This window comes from Heliconius melpomene, chromosome 21, assembly GCF_056956725.1.
Source record: "Heliconius melpomene rosina isolate 202511_hmr_F chromosome 21, ASM5695672v1, whole genome shotgun sequence".
Classification (NCBI taxonomy): Eukaryota; Metazoa; Arthropoda; class Insecta; order Lepidoptera; family Nymphalidae; genus Heliconius; species Heliconius melpomene.
Genome location: NC_140409.1, coordinates 2,832,245 through 2,850,999, shown reverse-complemented (window position 1 = coordinate 2,850,999; position 18,755 = coordinate 2,832,245). Strand labels below are relative to the sequence as shown.

Here is an 18,755-nt window from a genome sequence, read left to right as displayed (position 1 = left end):
ACATAATTTATCATATAGTCAGATTAACATTTATACGGAATTAACATAACATTCCAAATATAGATAATCAAAAATTAGTACAATTATTCTATATTTTTTTCATTAATTTAAAAAAACATTGGGTAGCGTAGCGTAAAGCGCAAATGCGTAGGACATAGCGCGATGTTGAGTACACTCACCACGCAATATCTCGAATTCACGTCATTAAATATAAATAATTAATAAAATACATAATAAAATTAAAACACAATCACCCAAAAGTCTATAAATAGATTCTCTCTCAGCTATAACTTCCAAGGGGTGCGGCGCGGGTGTCGAGCCCCAGGCCCGCACCGCCCACGCCGAGTCCAACGCGGACAAGAACCCGCGAGCGCACCCCGAACCCGTCGGCCAGAACGGCTCTAATAGACTGTCACCGACGAGCTGACAAAGTAGACGTCTCCCATGACGCTCGTATACCTGGTGGTGGCAATATCGCATTATACAGATTGTCTTTATCTTGACCACTTTAAGTGAAAGCACAGTTTTAACTATTCTATAAAAGGCTAATACAAATAAAACAAAAGAGATTATGCCAAAAATGAAACAGTTGTGCTTTTTTTTCAAACAAAATAAAGATGCCATTTATTAGTGATGTAAAATAAAATGCCATTTATTAAGAGTAACGTAAACAGACGATAACCAGTCAAACTTTACTTCACTACTCCACTATTTCAACATTATTGAAAAATTATTACAAATTAAAAAATAAAATTATATTGTTATTACCTTATAAGTCATATCATACTAGATTTTTTTCCAGCATACATAGAAAATGAATTCGAAATGTCACATGAATTTAAACTGAATTAAATATCAAAAATAAATACAAAAACATACCATACTAGCATTTTCAGCGGCATACATAGAAGTGAAATCAAACAACGCGACATCGGGTTCCCCATAGTGGTTGAGAGCAAAGTCGCGCAACGGCAATCGACTGTCAGTGGAGAACCTGGCCGCCTCCTGCGCGTACCGCATCAGAGCCGCGCGGTCCACATTCTCTACGCTGAGTAGACGAGAAACCTCGGCGAAATCCTGAAAAAATATCATAATCTATATATATAAAAGGACATGTTCTTAATATAGGACTGACTGAGGTAAGACGCACGCACAACTGTAACAGCTGATAATTGAAACGTGAAATTTGGACAGATGTTTACTTTCGTAATCTGGACATCCATTAATTAAGAAGGGATATTGAAAAAATCTAACCCTAAAGGGACGATACAGGGGTTGACGGTTTGCATGGATTTTTTTTTAAATCATCACCAATTTTTATAAAATTTGAAATTTAGACTCTTAAAAATATTTCATTGAATATGTGTTTCATGGTTTACTAAAATTCACCCCTAAGGGTGCAAATAAGCAGGCGAAGTTGTGCGCGTCCCCTAGTATTAAATAAGGCCGTCGTGGTGCAGGGGCACGACCATGTGACTGTAAACGCGACAGTTATGGGTTCGATTACCACTCGGGGAAATTAAATATTGATTGTTTTCATTTCACGCAAGAATTTGGCGGAAACTGGGGAACCATTTTGGTTCCCCAGTTTCCGCAGATGAGATGATTTCCGTCTTAATGCAGAATGAAGTGTTTTAACAGTGTGTATTCTAGTGTTAAGACACTTGGTTCTTCATCATCAGTCATCATTCATCCCGGGTTCTCTCTGCCTACTCTATGAACCGGATACAGCGTGTAGATAAAAATAAAAAAATAATAATTAAATTTGTATGCGATAGAAGTATTAGCGAGAGGTAAAACAGTGGAATCTCTTTATATTTCGATAAAAGATCTCGGCACGTCTAGAGCTATTAATACGGAGGCGGTACTAAGCTAATCATTTCGAATTTGGTATTCGTAGAGAGATAAATATTTTTCCGCCACTTACATTCAATAAAACACCTTTATGCAGAAGACTATGTTTCTTGGCAGTCATGACGAAATAGTGCGTGTCATCTTTATAGTAAACAATGTTTTCGAGATCTATTCCAGTCACTTCGTATAGCTCTTTAAAGAATTTTTGATTAAATATGAACGCTACCCCACTTATTTCTGGCACCTGAAAATAAAATCAATTATAATATAAGTGAAACTTGTTTTAAACATTTACATTATAAACATATACACAATATTAACATATAAAATAAAATGTGTCTTTTCTTTAAACCTAAATTGGTAAAGTTAGCCACATTAACATCTTTTAATATTCCAAAAATACATACCTACATAATCCTATTACAGCGGTGTGGTCGTTTAGTAAAGTGACACACAGATGTAAACGTACAGAAAGATTGTATATATAAAATACAAGCGACCTCCTCGCAGGTTCACCCCCTTAAGTATTCAACTATAACTATTTACTTTTTGAATTACGGAGCGAAAAATTGCATAAAAAATGGGATTATAAAATTCGATTAGGAGGAATTGAGAACCTCATTCCCGTTGAAGTTTAAAATAGCATATCAAGAATAATAAATAAAAATAGTGGTGGTAACGTATATTTTTGTTTCCTGCTACGGAATTCTTCATAGCCGATTCTTCTTGGCCGATTTTTTATTAGTCCCTATCCTACATGTAAAGACAGCGAACAGTTACATAATTATTATATGTATATATAAGTCAACACAACTTACCGAAGCCTCCTGTTCAGTGTGGCGGTTGATAAAATTCGCCGTGATTGCCATAGCAAGTTTTCCCCTAAACTCCTTACGTTTGAAACCGTGAAGAGTGTTACGTTTTCCATCGGCACCTATCAACACGTCGAACTCGTATTGTGCCACCGGATGATCCAAGGGTGTTACGCGAGCACGCCATCCTAGAACTTGGTTAAAAGATATATTTTTATGATAAATTATTTATGTACATTGTATAGAAAACTTGTTGAAGGCGTGACGAAGTGACAGTTGTTACCTAAAATCACAATTACATTTGAATCGTATAATATATATACCTACGTCATTTTATAAACATAAAATTTAAATGCTGAATCGTACAGTTGAAAAAAAACCAGAAGAGTTGCCAACTGGGTATACTTTAATACCCAACTTTTTATTAAATAATTTAGCTTTGCCCGGGCCTCCCTTTCATCCAAGAAGGTTTCCAAACGTGCCTCAAAAGATAGAATCTCTGTGAATTTGCGGAAGTTGGAAAATAATATGACCTATGAAGTTATGATGCAGAAGGCATTTAAAAAAACATGTTATTGTATTATGTGGTATTGTACCTAGACTACAAAAATGGGGCATAAATATAGTATGTACTAGTAATTGGTAAAATAGAAAAAACATACATACATACAAAATAAATAAGTATCGTGTAAATGCGCTCACACTTTCAGAATTACCTGTAACAGTCGGTTCCAGTAATTCCTCAAAGCTGACTCCCTCGTGAAACTCAACACCTAGTAACAGTGCAACCTAAAATTAAAACAAATATATAAATAGTTATTAAGCTACAAAGTATTATATATTATTAGAAATTTCAGTTTTATTTTACCTTCAAAAGTATACACTGCAACTGTCTTATACTGATGTGGTCTATGGAGCCAGCACAAAATTTTCCAAAAAACTTTTTAGCTCCTAACGCCTTAAGGTCGTGAATGACAAAAGGCCATAAATGTAACACATTATTTCGAGACATACGGTCTCGTTTTTCGATAACTACCTATAAAAACAGAAAACATATTATAATATTTATTTAATAATTAAATTTAACAAGCTTCACGCTGTATCCCGCACATAGCAGGATAAGCACAGATAATATAGAGTTAAGACACTCTGTTCCCCACTTTCCTATATCTTTTATGGCTAGGAAAATACTAATGTCAAAATGGGTGTAGTTGAGAAATGGCTAACTAGATGTGATTCTTGTAAATTATCCAATTTACCATTCAGGTCAGTATTAATCAGCTTCACACTGTATCCTGCAACATAGGCAGTGTAGGGGGGCAGGGTAGGCAGAAATAGCCTAGCGTTAAGAAACTCCGTTGCCCATTTTCCTCCGAATTCTGGAGGCATTGCGTGTTGACTGGCGGAAATCAACGACACGCTTTTGCCTCAACACAAGAACGAAGAAATGAAAATATAAATTGAAATAAATATTTCGCAAACTCTCACAACGAGTCGATTTTACAGTCACACTTCGTGCCTCTGCGCCACGAGTGGCCTCAGTAAATATTAATATTTGCAATATTTTCGTATTCCCCAGAGGGAAAGTGACTAATTTGGCTGCATCGTCCATCACGCGATGTATGTTAGAAAATATTCCAGTATCCGTTACGGAATATCTCCCTAGGTATAATGAAATGGCAAACAGGATTTATTTTATGTATATAATTAAAATAATAAATGAAAATAATTAATTGTAATTATACAGTCGTGTTTCGCTTGCCTGGCAACACGTAATAGTTCAAAAAGATCTTAAGAAAATAGAAAGTTAATACAACCCGCCACCACACCACTTACTTAATAACTTTCTTCAAATTATAATTCCACTAAGCTCAAAGAGACGAGACAAAATAATTAATTGCTAAATTAATGTGATGCATTATGAGAGTAAATATTAATATATTTTTTCAGTTTATTTTAGCTTCACGCTGTATCCCGCAGATAGTAGTACGCAGAGGGAACCTGGAAATCTAGTGAACACTCCACTCTCGACGTCGCGCTTTGCCTCGTTACCAGAGCGAAGAAAGTGAAAATATTAAATATTTCTTTTCCTCGAGTGGGTATCGAACCCATAACCTGTCGGATTTACGGTCGCCCGCTGGTCTCTCTGCACCACCACAGACCATATTGATTATTATAAGTTTAGATAATTTTATCACGTATTACACTATAGTCGTGGATTCGAATCCTAGAATTGCTAGAACTGTGTAAAAATAAGCTATTATAAATGCACCTGGTTCAAATAAAATAAATATTTAATAATTAATTAATCTACATAAATATAACATAATTTACCACTTTGGCACCAAGAAGTTGACATTCGATAGCAGCGCGCATTCCGCATGGTCCAGCGCCAATAATAAGCACTTTGTTTTGAGTACAAGCTCGTCCCTTAACATAAACTTTGTGATTGGCGCGAGCGTCGAATTTTTTAAAGAGAGCTTGAGCTTTCCACGAATTCGCTAATTTGGCCTAAAAGTAAATTAAGAAAAAATATAAATAATGTCACAAATAACAGCGAATGAACGTGAAATTTTAAATTTTTCAGCTCATATGAAATAAGTAAGTGATATTTTTTTTGTATGATTTCGCTTTGGAATTAAACGTTTGAATTACAATAGAAACTCCGTTATCCGGCCCTCGGTTATACGGATTCGTGATTATCCGGACTATCAACTGCGATAATTATTTTATACAACCTACTATAAAGAAACCTAAGAAAATTTATATGTACTTAAATTCGTACATAATTTATATACTTAAGTATGTGTACATCGTATGTTGGAAAATGTAGAAAAAGTCTTAATAAACGTTGATTTTCTTTGATGTGTACATATTGCTTTTAATAGATATATCACAACTTGGTGCTACATATGCAAAACCAGCTTTTCTTTATAGATTCGATTATCCGGATTTTCGGTTATCCGAATGACTAACGTTAACAATTAGTCATGTTAATCGAGTTTCTACTGTACCTATGTTGATCGCATAACACTACTTATGAAAAATATAAGTAAATAAATAGAAGGAGATGACTGTAGAGCATATGTACACCTTTTCATTTTCATTAATCTACATACACAGAAATATCGGTTCCAATTAAAAGAGAACTCAAAAATAGTTATACTTATAAATAAAATTTTAAAAAACAAATTTCTATTTAAAGTATAATTAATTATGTTTAAATACAACATTGGGGTTATTATTGAATTCTCATATTATAAACATTTACCAAAAACAAATATTGTACAAATAACAATTTATAATTCTTATAAACTAAGATACCTATACAAAAATGTATACAAATTATAAAACTGCGGTAAAAATAACAATATTTAAAAAAAGAGCACATTGAGATCACGCTAGATCTAGATACGTATTTATAGATGTGAACTCATCACTACGGGAATGACGAGTTCACTGAATTTGGTTGGACTCTCGTCGTTTCGTGCTCGCTGCTCAATTTCAACTCAATTCAAAATACACCCACAAAACATCTGAGTATTTTTAACGAAACTTTTGCAAGCATTAAGCAACCGTAAACATTCTACGCACACATTTTCCGTTAATTATTGTATTTCTAACGTTTCATTTACAGATTTACAATATAATTTATGTACGATATGGGTAGATGTTGCCTATATTTAATATAATTATTTACTTTTTCAGTTCACTGAATTTAAACGTAAAATAGTTAGTGTTTAATAGTGCAAGAAGTAATTTTCGAAAGAACATGTACACTTATGTCATAAATATATGATGTTAAAAATATTACAAAATATCGATACTCGAAAAGAAATCAAAAGTCTACTTGTAATATAGGCGCGTATAAAGGAAAGTAATTAATAAAAAAGTATATACCAGGATAGGCAGGGGGATTTTCCGGGGCATGCTGCGTGGCGGAACCCAATGCCGGGCGTTTCGCCCACATGGCAGAGCAAAGAAATGAAAATATTAATAAATAATAATTCATTTCCCCAAGTGAGGATGAGGAGGATTCCATTCCTCAACCGTTGCGGTTATGTGCCCCCACAAAAGCCTCTAATTAATTGAACACTATATTTTAATAAGAAAGAAGTATAAAATATTTCTTACCTTTAATTTTGGATAAAAATCTGGTAGCCTGTTAGGTTTTAAATTGAGTGTATTACAAATTTCTCGATGAAGGGCTAAAATTTGTTTCATAGTTCCTGCAGAGCAAAAGTGGTCAAACATCTCTGCAGCAAGAGCGCACTCTGGCGGGGTGGGCTCCACGCGCGCGCCACGATGCATGTCTATTAACAAATATTATTATAAGTTAAACAAAAATATGAGAACATAAAATGTAAAAAAAACTGTATTTAAACTGTGATGCTAATTCTGAGACAAACAAACAAAAAAACATTTAAATCTTCGTTTTTAATTTCTAATAGATTTATAAATATATTCAAAAACCGTTTTTCTCACATATCTTTCAATGTACAGACATTGATCAATTACAATTTTATTATATGTATAGATTGATGATTCATTTATTGTCCAATTAATACTGCTATACTGTAATGAACTGAGTCTTATTACATTTTTTTTGTACAGGTAATGATAAAACTGTTGGCAATCCAAATAAACTGAACTAGCCTAATACATCAATATTTTATTAATATTAAATGTGAATAACTAACTATAACTATTATAGATATGTTCTAATTTACCGTAATGTAAATAAAGTATACTATACAATTAAAATGTAATGAGTAAATAAGAGCACGCTAGAGGTATTTGACAGAGCAGAGACTGTTTCCAAATAAAATTATAAAAATAAAGTCATACTTTGTAGGAGTACTTTAGTTTTATATTATAATTCTCACTATTTAAATTTTCAGAAAATAATATTGTTGTTTAAATGTGCAAGCTAACATTAACTATGCTAGCATTGGACAAATTTATCTAAAACTGATTGGTAAAGATGTCACTATTAATTCATTATTTCTAGCACAAGAAGCATCATTAATTTGTGGTAAGTGAAAATAGTTTTAATCTAAAAAAGCCCTTGCGATCGATACAACGTTCGATTCTATCGATGTAATAGATAGTATTGAAACTATCGATACTTCAAAAGGGTACAATAATATCGGACAATGTAATACTATCAATATTATTGATAGTATCGTATCTTCCAGGCAGAAAAGTAACGATAATATTAAATTTCTAGGAAACGATAGTATCGACAGTATCGATAGTATCAATTCTATCGATTGTTGTGAACTATCGATCGCATGCTAAGTTGCGATACTATAGATTTTATCGATACTATTGTTTCCTAGACATTCAATAGTATCAATACTATCAATAGTATAAGTCTTTCTTTTGGACAACTATCGATAGAATATCTATAGGCTATCGATAGTCCACTATCAATCGCCAACACTACAATAAACACACATCAAAATAGTATACTAAAGAACAATATTAAACTTTTCTTATTGATTGTTGATAAACTTTGTGTTCAAATATTTTAAAATTACAGGTATTATATATTTTGCAATACTAAACTTTATGCAACCAGGCTAAATCTTTGTTAACAGTATTGACATACCAGCCAGTAACAATTCAAAATAAACACCAGAAAATAATTAATTAATTTAAATAGAAATGGAAATGTATCTCTTATACTTGTCAAAATTTATAAAATAGAAAGCTAAGATTTTGACAATATTTACACTAAATTGTACAATCACTAAAATTACTACACAGGTGAATGGTCCCTTATATATAATTATTTAGATAATCATTATGTTACATATATGTTATTTACAGTCAATAAACTTCAAACACAATCAATAGTTGCCACAGAAATTATAGAACATTTCAACAAAGAAAATGACCAAAACAGCTGGAATCAAAGATTTTTACATAAATAGATAACACAAAGTTCGCAACGCAATTATTAATATAGAGAGCATCCGAGCACTTCACGTACTCATTACATATTATACCTACATTGTATGCATAAATATGGGTTATAAATATACACTAGTAAAAACATTTCCTATGTACATTTTTATAATTATTCAAGAAAATAATACTGACCTAATATTTTTGTAGTTAACACTAAATCTTCTAAAAGTGTTTCAACGTTACCATTGACCTCAGCTTAATTTTTTTAATTCGCATAGTGTTTGCATACACCCAATAAGCAATCCAACAATACAGTATACACTTCACAGTTCACTCTATAGGTATAGTACAAAATGTAGAAAATGTAAATGTAATGTATTATAGTATATAGAATGTACTCTGTGGACTATAGATTACACACTACACTATAAATTCAAGCACTTTTGCTGGTACAGATTAAAAAAGTATGAAGTATATTATTATAAATTATTATAAAAATATAATAAATAGAAACATATATTATAACATATTTTTTAATAAAGTGTTTGTATATATTATGTTATTATATCAAATATAACAACATTATATCCAGAGGATGTCCTGACTAATATCTGTCCGATATTTGTTTGTATACGCATACGGGTACGCGACCCCGGATCCTCGAGCCGCCACTCTTACATCCTCATCCAGTCCGTAAGAATGGTGTCCTAACTCCCCCCCTTCCCCTCCCCCTTTCCTTAGCTCCCTCCTTTTACCTATCCTACCTCTTCTATTTTCCTCTCCCCTCGGTTTTTCCCCACAAGGGGTTTTGGAGGTCAGACGGCAGTCGCTCCAATTAAAAACCGCCAATCGCCACTTAAATGGACCGACAAAACAATAGACTGGGTACGGCTAGGGCGTCGCCGCAAAACGACGCGCAGGCACATCGCCCTACACCTGCGACAAGTGGGCAAGGGCTACCGTGTCATGTACGGGCACGGCTAAAGACGCTAGTACCCAGAAGGAAACTCCGCTTTGCAACGTGGAATATTGGCTCTCTGACCGGACGATGCAGGGAACTCGCAGATGTACTCATGAGACGTCGGGTCCAGTGTGCCTTCCTCCAGGAAACACGCTGGAAGGGCAATAAGTCCCGTAACATCGGACAGGGTTACCGGCTTATATACACTGGGTCACCTTCGGGTAGAAACGGTGTAGCGGTAGTGCTTTCTGAAGAGCTTCAGAATGGACTCCTTGAAGTTGACCGTCACTCCGACCGCTTGATGCGAGTGAGGGTACTGATTGAGGGCGTTATTACAAACTTAATCAGTGCCTATGCTCCCCAGGCGGGATGTAGCGCGGCCGAAAAGGAGACATTCTGGGAGCAGTATGAAGGGGTGCTACTTACTGTGCCGCGTACCGAAGTGGTCTTAGTTGGGGGGGACTTGAACGGGCACGTCGGTAGGGCTGCTGAGCCGTATGAACGTGTTCACGGGGGTTTTGGGCACGGTCTTCGCAATGCAAAGGGAGAAAACATTCTGAGAACCTGTATTGCGTCTGATCTGGCCGTCGTGAATACGTTCTTCCAAAAGAATTCTCAGCACCTTATCACGTATAAGTGCGGGTCCCACTCAACTCAAATAGACTACTTATTGACCAGACGGTGTCATATGGGCAGGGTAACTAACTGTAAGGTCATTCCAGGCGAAAGCCTAACGGCCCAACATCGTCTTCTTGTCATGACTTTAACGTCACTCCGAAAAAGAAAGTAGCCGAGAAACGTAGGCCTCGGATCAAGTGGTGGTTGCTGAATGGACCGATGCAGACCGACTTCCTGGCAGAGGTGAAAAGTCATAATCTTTCGACTAACACCGAGACTGCTCAGGATGCTTGGGATCGGGCTCAGTCGGCAATCATTGCGGCAGGCAGGCGAGTTCTTGGCGTTTCTAGGGGAGGACGTATCATCGATAAGGAGACATGGTGGTGGAATGACGAGGTCCAGGAGGTGACTCGTGAAAAGAAGGCTGCCTTTAAGAAGTGGCAGGAATCCAACTCTCCTGAAGACAGACTGGAGTACACAGTAGCTAAACGTGCCAGTAAAAGAGCTGTAGCCAGAGCCCGCAGTGAGAGTTTGTCACCATTGTATGATAAACTTGAAACTGTGGAGGGGCAGAAGCTCATTTACAAACTGGCACGTTCCCGGGATAAAGTGACGCAAGATATCGCAAAATGTCTTTGCGTCAGAGATTCCCAGGGCCCGCTGCTCTGTAATCATGACTCTGTGAAGGAGAGGTGGCGAAGCTACTTCCAGGAGTTGCTGAATACTCAGCACCCATGCAGTCAGTCATCACGACCCACCACCTAACCTCGGACTTATTGCCCCAATAACCCTTGACGAAACACGTAATTGCCTTCGACGCATGAAGAACGGAAAAGCGGTGGGACCTGACGACATTCCGATCGAAGCGTGGAAATCGTTGGGCTCTCTTGGTGTGCTCATGCTTACTGACCTTTTTAACCATATCTTGAACACTGGTAAGATGCCGCATCAATGGCGGCTTAGCTTTATTACCCCTATTTACAAGGGAAGGGGCAGTGTTCAAGATTGTGGTAGTTATAGGGGCATTAAGCTTATGAGTCATACCATGAAGCTCTTCGAGCGCGTGATCGACCTCAGGCTCCGCCGAGAGTGTACTGTCTCTGATTCTCAATATGGATTTCAGCCAGGATCGGGCACCATGGACGCCATTTTCGCCCTCAGAACTTTGATGGAGGCATACAGGGAAAAAAGGAGAGCTCTGCACGTGGCCTTTTTAGATCTGCAGAAGGCCTTTGACTGTGTGCCTCGTCAGTGTATCTGGTGGGCATTGCGATCCAAAGGGATCCCTGAGGCCTATATTGAGATTATCAGGGGCATGTACCACGATACCGCTTCTATGGTTAGGACTGCTGTTGGCGACACTAGACCCTTCCCGATTACAGTGGGGGTTCACCAGGGCTCGGCTCTTAGTCCGTTCTTATTCAATGTAGTGCTCGATACTGTCTCGGCTCACATCCAGGACCAGCCTCCATGGCTGATGATGTATGCCGACGACATAGCACTCATTGCCGAGAACCGACTGACGCTGGAGCGTAAAGTGAACCTCTGGAAGGGTACGCTTGAGAACGACGGTCTTAAACTAAATGTGTCGAAGACAGAGTACATGGCCTGCGGGAGCCGGGACTCGAGCACCATCCTTATAGGTCCTGAGCCAGCCATTAAGTCGGAGAAGTTCAGGTACCTTGGATCTGTTATGCACGAGTCTGGAGGTATCGACCACGATGTCCATGGCCGGATAAGCGCTGCCTGGGCCAAATGGCGGGAGGTCACTGGTGTGGTCTGCGACCGCAGAATACCGCCCAAGCTCAAGGGGCTGATATACAAGAGCATCGTCTGACCGGTTCTTTTATACGGCAGCGAATGTTGGCCAGCACTATCTCGGCACACTCAGGAGCTTAACGTCACGGAAATGAAGATGCTGAGGTGGATGTGCGGCGTAACGCGGTCTGACCGCATACGCAACACATTCATTCGAGGTAGTCTTGGGGTCCGTGACGTAGCGGATAAGCTCCAAGAGCGTCGATTGAGATGGTTTGGCCACGTTACGCGCTGGCCTAAGAACTATGTCGGACGCAAGTGCCTTGCTATACCAGTTCCTGGGGCGCGACCTCCCGGACGCCCAAGGAAGCGCTGGTTGGATGTCGTGATGCAGGACATGAGAGTCTAACCACCGAGGACGCAAAAGATCGTGCAAAGTGGTGTAGGTTAAGTAGGAAGGCAGACCCTGGTAATAGCCGGGATTAATGCCAGGAAGAAGAAGAAGAAGAAGAATCAAATATAACAACATTGTTATGACGTCATTTGCTGTGAGGGGATACAGCGTGAAGCACCTTTTGTGCAAACGCACAGTTAACTGACGCCCATTTTTTGTGTAAATTTTAAATATATGACATTGTAAATATAAAACGTACTGTTAAGATGCACCTTACTACAAAATTTAAAAATAGAGAAAAATGTAATAATAAAGAAGTATTTTGATATGCATGACTAAAAGCATTTTATTTATTTATTTCAACACTTTATTACACCATAATAAAATAAAGTTAATTGATTAAAACACAAAACTCAGCATTGTTTGTTTAAAGACCTGTCTATGTGATAGTATATTAGAAATGTATTCTGTGATAGATATATTGAATTTGAAACTAATAATTATTAATATATGGTATATAAATAATTATAAATCATATATATATTAATAATTATAATTATATAATTAGGTTTCAGAAGTGAAATATGAAAATAAAACTATACAACACTAATGTTACAAATACAATCTTATTTATTAAAAATCTAAATAACTATAAACTGAAGTATAAATAACTAGAAACTTATATAAAACACCAACAACATTCGAAAACACATATAGGTATTTACTCAGTGTTAATTATAGCAGCTCTTTTAACCAATTCACATTATTTATTAATTAAAACATTTAAATTACTTTATAACTTGCTAATAATGATCTATTAACAACCTAATAACAAATCACATCGACTACCACACGTGTAACCTCAAGTATATGAGGGGCAAATATGTCTTCCCGCTTAAATTAGTAACTTAATAATAAAATGAAAAGAGCGGGAGCGGAAGACATTGACAGTGACATTGACACATTGCAGTACTATATTTGACAGTTGACATTTGTAGCACAGAAGTCTCCTAACTCGGCCATTCTGACCCTGCGTCGTCCCCGACGTAGCTGATCCAGTTGCCTGATCACATGCTGGTGCATCCCGATTAGCCCCAAAGTCATCGGCGTCGTTTCATGGCTGTATTGATGAAAATTCTACAGTAGTACCATATTCGCTGTCTTCATCATCTAAAATTTTAAGTTTATAAATGTCTAAACATTACAACATAAACGTATAGGCAATCAAAATATACAGACAAAAGATATAAAAATAAAAAGTTTTGAGAGCTCTCATTTTTAACCCTGTAAAATCTTCATATCCAAGTATGTTCAGTCCGGTGCAGCAAACTCCGGAACCTGTGAACAGAACAGTCAGAAGGCGTCCCCTCTGTCTGCCAGGACCAAATGTCCACATAGACGTCACATGGTCCACAAAGACCAAACGTCAGCAAGGACCAAACGTCCACAAGGCCATAATGTCAGCAAGGACCAAATGTCCACCTTGACCACAAGGACCAAACGTCCTTCAGAGCCACATGCTCTTCACAAAATCTTTCAGGGCCACACACCCGTCAAAATTTCTCAGGCCATATGCCTCATCAGACCAAACGTCTGATACAAGTCAAAGTCAAAAGTCAAAGTCAAAACACCCAACCCAACCCCATGTCTGTGCCCAAAGGGACCACACATCCAATTGAACTCAATAAGCAAACTGCCACATTACACCAGTATTGTACACTAAGCCCCACCTTGGTTGTCAGACAAAAATTAAACATTTAGAAAAAGAATTAATGGAGGAAGAGAAAAATAAAATGTCGGTCTGTATGTATGTAAGCCTATAATGATTTAGAAAGAAATTGTGCTAGACAACAAAGCAAGAATTAGTGCAATACAGTTAAAATAACTTGTCAATAAAAAGGCAGTACAAATTTCCAGTTACTAATCCCCATGCCATTGTACCATGTTAGAGCTCCTCGAGTGGTTTAACTACCACCACTCAATAATTAATTGCCTCAGTCTTATAGAAGCTCGGCCTAACCTGACCTCTATTTATAATTCAACCAACATGTTCAATTTCTGTTGAAGTAATAAACATATTCGAAATTTTATGGGAAAATCGGTTTTTTTTTTTTTTTGTTTGAGTATTAATAGTAACTGAATCCCATCATAACGCATTATCAACACGTCATCAACATATTCTAAAACATGACCACATTCAATATGTGTTTACATAAAATATGACAACATTCAACACATGTTTACATAAAATATTCATAACCACCACCACCACCAAATTATCCGTGTGTGATCATCAATCAAAGGGAGAAGATAGCTTCCTCCGACATTCAACCCTTTCAGTACCCCACAATCAACACATATCCAGTCATACACACTTTGGATTGCACCCGCCAACACACATACAACACTCCTCTCTTCAAGATAGCTGACAATTTTATGTACTTTAAGCTTTTCCCCACCCCATATAGAAGATAAGCATTTTCCCATATTTACCGTTGTTTGCACATTTAATGGCACTGGCGATCGAATAATGTGAAAATTTATTTATTATGTACATAAGAGAATCCAGCTAATAACTTAAGTGGTACATTAATGTGTTGCCAAACGCTGAATGTGCTGACAGACACTTCAATACAGACACACACTTCAGACACACTTCACACTTCAGACCAGGACAGACACTTCAATAGACATTCCTAGGCATTGTTTACTCCTCACTAATTAAGTTGTCTAAAATTGTCTCCTATATCATAAACGATAAATTATTATTTACTATAAACATTCTTCTGGTTTCAATTTCCCATTTTGATTTGTTTAAAATAATTCAAACTCCTTAACCTCATAATAGTAGTACAAAGAAATCTTTTGCTACAATAATCCCTTCCGCTAATTATTTATATAGCTATTAATAGAGGTAAGTCTAACTATTGTATCCTCAGTTATATAAGTAATAGTTGTACACTTTGTCTTAGCAAAAATTATTTATGTAGTAATCTTAATGAACTTGATGTAATCGATAATCCTATTTGTGAAACTGAAATTATGTCTATGTACATTATGGCTTTTAATTCACTTCCTACTATTTGTAAAACAAATTTTATTTTAGGAAATTTACATTTTTGTCAATAACTAGGTAATAACTGATGGGTCTTTATTTATTCAAATCTACTAAATTGCATGTTAATTGTAATAACAATGATTTCAATGTAACTTTATTTGACACTGGAATTTTAACTTTGAAGCTGAATTTATTTACTCAGAATGTTACCTACAACATATGTTACAGATGTAATTAATTAATTATTAATATTTAGTCTCCATATACATTCTACCATTAGGCATGAAAATATTACATTTGGTTTTATTAACATAAAATTTATAATTTTTGTATTTACTTGTTATGTAAAATTTATTAGTTCAATTAATCCAACAATTAAATTAAATTCTACTCATTCTGATTTCAATCTTATAGCAGACAATTGTTGCAATTGCACATAAATTAAAAATATTAATAATCCTAATTTGTTTAATTTAATAAATCCTAAGTTATATACAAGGTTTGCACCCTTATCTGCAGCATTGCATCACTTCAATACTATGTATGCATTAATAAGTCATTAGTATAAAACATAGTTAGTCTACCTGAAACTCTCCTAACAGCCACACATTTTTCTATCTCCACTGTGACTCAATTCTATTTGTTTTATGATTGAGACTTTAATTAATATGTTTTAAATTATTACCAAATCTCTTTTTAATTGATTAAATCTTTTTTTTTTTTTTTTTTAAAACAACTTTAAGCCAAATGTACATAACAGCACACACATTCTACATACAATAACATCAGCATCTATATTAACTAGAACAGGCATGCAAGATCTCAGAACAACTATCAAGTCGGCTCCAAGCGAGAGCTCATCAATAGCCAAGGAAACAAAACCATTTCCTTCCAACAAATTAACAGTATTACTCACCCTCTAAGGTACAGTTTATTGATTCTCCCTCACACAACTAACATTTCAAAACAAACAAAGGTTACAAGTCATACTGCTACCATTTCTAGGTTTCCTTATCCAATGTTACTCACACCCCCTTCACCAACCATAAAATGGTTCCAATCTAAAAGAATTGTGTAACGGACGCCCAATTATTAAGCTATGAATCTCTTGTCTTTCCTTTTTTTTTTTTTAGTCACTATGAATTATGCTCAACTGGCAAGCTCGAAACGCCATATATCAAGAATTCAATTCAATTCACTAAGCCCTATATACATTGACAAGAATCATCTCTAGGCAAACTGGCACCCGTCCCTCCTCTAGCACACTAAGCACAACCACAGGACTCTTCAGAATCAGCCTGCATAAAACATCAACCACCTATGATCACCAGTAATCACTCACTCACTCATTCAACCATGAACATCACCCTTAAGGCGCCCAGAGTCATGTGATAAACATTCTGAATCATTCCAGTTATTAGCACTTCTAACCCTCTCCACCTCCTCATACTATAGCTCAATATCATTGATAACAGAGTCAGTTTGATATGAAATATTATAGTTTTGTATTATTCAACTATTTAAAGATTTTATTGCATCAGAAAGATTACGGGCTAACTTGGTAACCCCTGAAGTACATTGAGAAGGTGATGAGGTATCAGAGGCCATACTTTCAGATAATGCACCTTTGGGAAAAGTATCAAATCTAACAGTTAATCATTTAAATTTGTTTTTAACAAACTAGCATGACAGGTTGAATTATGAGAAGAAATATTATTTTGTGTACCTTTTTCAAGTTTGTCTAATCTCCAAAGAAATGCATTGTAATGCTCACCAATAGAGGCACTCAGATACCTGGAGACACACAGAGACGCGTCGCGCATTGCAAGCAGAAGCGCGCATACACGTGCGGGGACGCGTCGCTCATCAGTATCAGAGGCGCGCAGACACGCTCGGGAACCGCATCGAGAACAGTAGCGCGCAGATACGCGCGGGGACCGCATTGCGAGCAGTGGCGCGCAGATATGCGCGGGGACCGCATCGCGAGCAGTCTCGCAGACGCATCGCACATTGCGAGCAGAGGGTGTACAGACGCACACCAAGATGCGCAGGAATGCGTCGCACATCGCGAGCTGAGGGCGTGCAGAGGCACACCAAGACGCCCAGGTAAGCGTCGCGCATCGCGAGCTGAGCGCGTGCAGAGGCACACCAAGACGCGCAGGAAAGCGTCGCGCATCGCGAGCTGAGGGCGTGCAGAGGCACACCAAGACGCTCAGGTAAGCGTCGCGCATCGCGAGCTGAGGGCGTGCAGAGGCACACCAAGACGCTCAGGTAAGCGTCGCGCATCGCGAGCTGAGGGCGTGCAGAGACACACCAAGACGCGCAGAAAAGCGTCGCACGTCGCCAGCAGAGGTACACAGAGACGCGCGGGGACGCGTCGCTTGTCGTGGGAGCAGAAGCACCTCATAGCGGCACGGCGGCGGCATGAATGTCCTGCAACAGAACCATGAAAGCACCAGCGCGAGCGCTCGAGACACCCTTAGCGCTCGAGTCCCATAACATGGCTTTCAAATGACTTAACCTAACTCGCTAACCGCGACCACGTGTCATGTCCGGTCGACGTGATTTGTTTTGTGATTTACTTCCAGCATCACCCAAATTTAACACTGTATTTCTATATAGGCAATAAATAATTTAAGAAAAGAGAAATGATGAAACTGGTGTTTTATTTGCTTTCACAAAAATAACAAAATTATAAGGTACAAGGATCTGGCCTGATGGGCTTAGATAGGTATCCCACTTCTGAAATTAGGTTTCAGAAGTGAAATATGAAAATAAAACTATACAACACTAATGTTACAAATACAATCTTATTTATTAAAAATCTAAATAACTATAAACTGAAGTATAAATAACTAGAAACTTATATAAAACACCAACAACATTCGAAAACACATATAGGTATTTACTCAGTGTTAATTATAGCAGCTCTTTTAACCAATTCACATTATTTATTAATTAAAACATTTAAATTACTTTATAACTTGCTAATAATGATCTATTAACAACCTAATAACAAATCACATCGACTACCACACGTGTAACCTCAAGTATATGAGGGGCAAATATGTCTTCCCGCTTAAATTAGTAACTTAATAATAAAATGAAAAGAGCGGGAGCGGAAGACATTGACAGTGACATTGACACATTGCAGTACTATATTTGACAGTTGACATTTGTAGCACAGAAGTCTCCTAACTATATAATCTAAATATATAAAAGGACTTGTCCTCACTGACTGAGTTTTTAACCCTAAAGGGGTGAAATATGGGTTGAAAGTTTGTATAGATTTTTTTTTAAATCGGCTCCAATTTTTATAAAATTTGAAATGCAGACTCTTAAAAATATTTAATTGAACATGTGTTTCATGGTTTTATAGAATTC

The 18,755-nt window shown here is 36.9% G+C and overlaps 2 protein-coding genes across 10 annotated transcripts in view; both read right to left on the bottom strand.

The window, feature by feature from the left end:
* Mical (Molecule interacting with CasL) overlaps positions 1 to 8,972 on the bottom strand; it is a 32,447-nt gene extending 23,475 nt beyond the window's left edge. For 2 of the 8 annotated variants that reach the window (XM_085206769.1, XM_085206771.1), the window contains exons 1-9: positions 8,775 to 8,970; positions 6,801 to 6,979; positions 5,001 to 5,177; positions 3,535 to 3,702; positions 3,383 to 3,455; positions 2,673 to 2,860; positions 1,928 to 2,098; positions 880 to 1,077; positions 255 to 459 (exon numbers count right to left, since the gene is read on the bottom strand). In XM_085206769.1, the coding sequence (XP_085062895.1) occupies positions 255 to 459; positions 880 to 1,077; positions 1,928 to 2,098; positions 2,673 to 2,860; positions 3,383 to 3,455; positions 3,535 to 3,702; positions 5,001 to 5,177; positions 6,801 to 6,977 (1,357 nt within the window). In that variant the 5' untranslated portion in view covers positions 6,978 to 6,979; positions 8,775 to 8,970. Of the gene's footprint in view, positions 1 to 254; positions 460 to 879; positions 1,078 to 1,927; positions 2,099 to 2,672; positions 2,861 to 3,382; positions 3,456 to 3,534; positions 3,703 to 5,000; positions 5,178 to 6,800; positions 6,980 to 8,774 lie in introns of all 8 variants that reach the window. The other 6 variants (XM_085206765.1, XM_085206767.1, XM_085206772.1 and 3 more) reach the window with 5 other exon arrangements.
* A 3,948-nt stretch (positions 8,973 to 12,920) lies between these two features.
* On the bottom strand, positions 12,921 to 18,593 carry LOC146526846 (uncharacterized). Of its 2 annotated transcripts, none has more exons than XM_085205475.1 (2): positions 17,146 to 18,593; positions 12,921 to 13,483 (listed from the first exon to the last, which is right to left on the bottom strand). In XM_085205475.1, the coding sequence occupies exons 1-2, from the start codon at positions 17,600 to 17,602 to the stop codon at positions 13,428 to 13,430; spliced, it is 513 nt and encodes a 170-aa protein (XP_085061601.1). In that variant the 5' UTR covers positions 17,603 to 18,593; the 3' UTR covers positions 12,921 to 13,427. The 2 variants fall into 2 exon arrangements, with proteins under 2 accessions (XP_085061601.1, XP_085061602.1); XM_085205476.1 differs by having other exon boundaries at positions 17,166 to 18,593.
* Between the last annotated feature and the right edge of the window lie 162 nt (positions 18,594 to 18,755).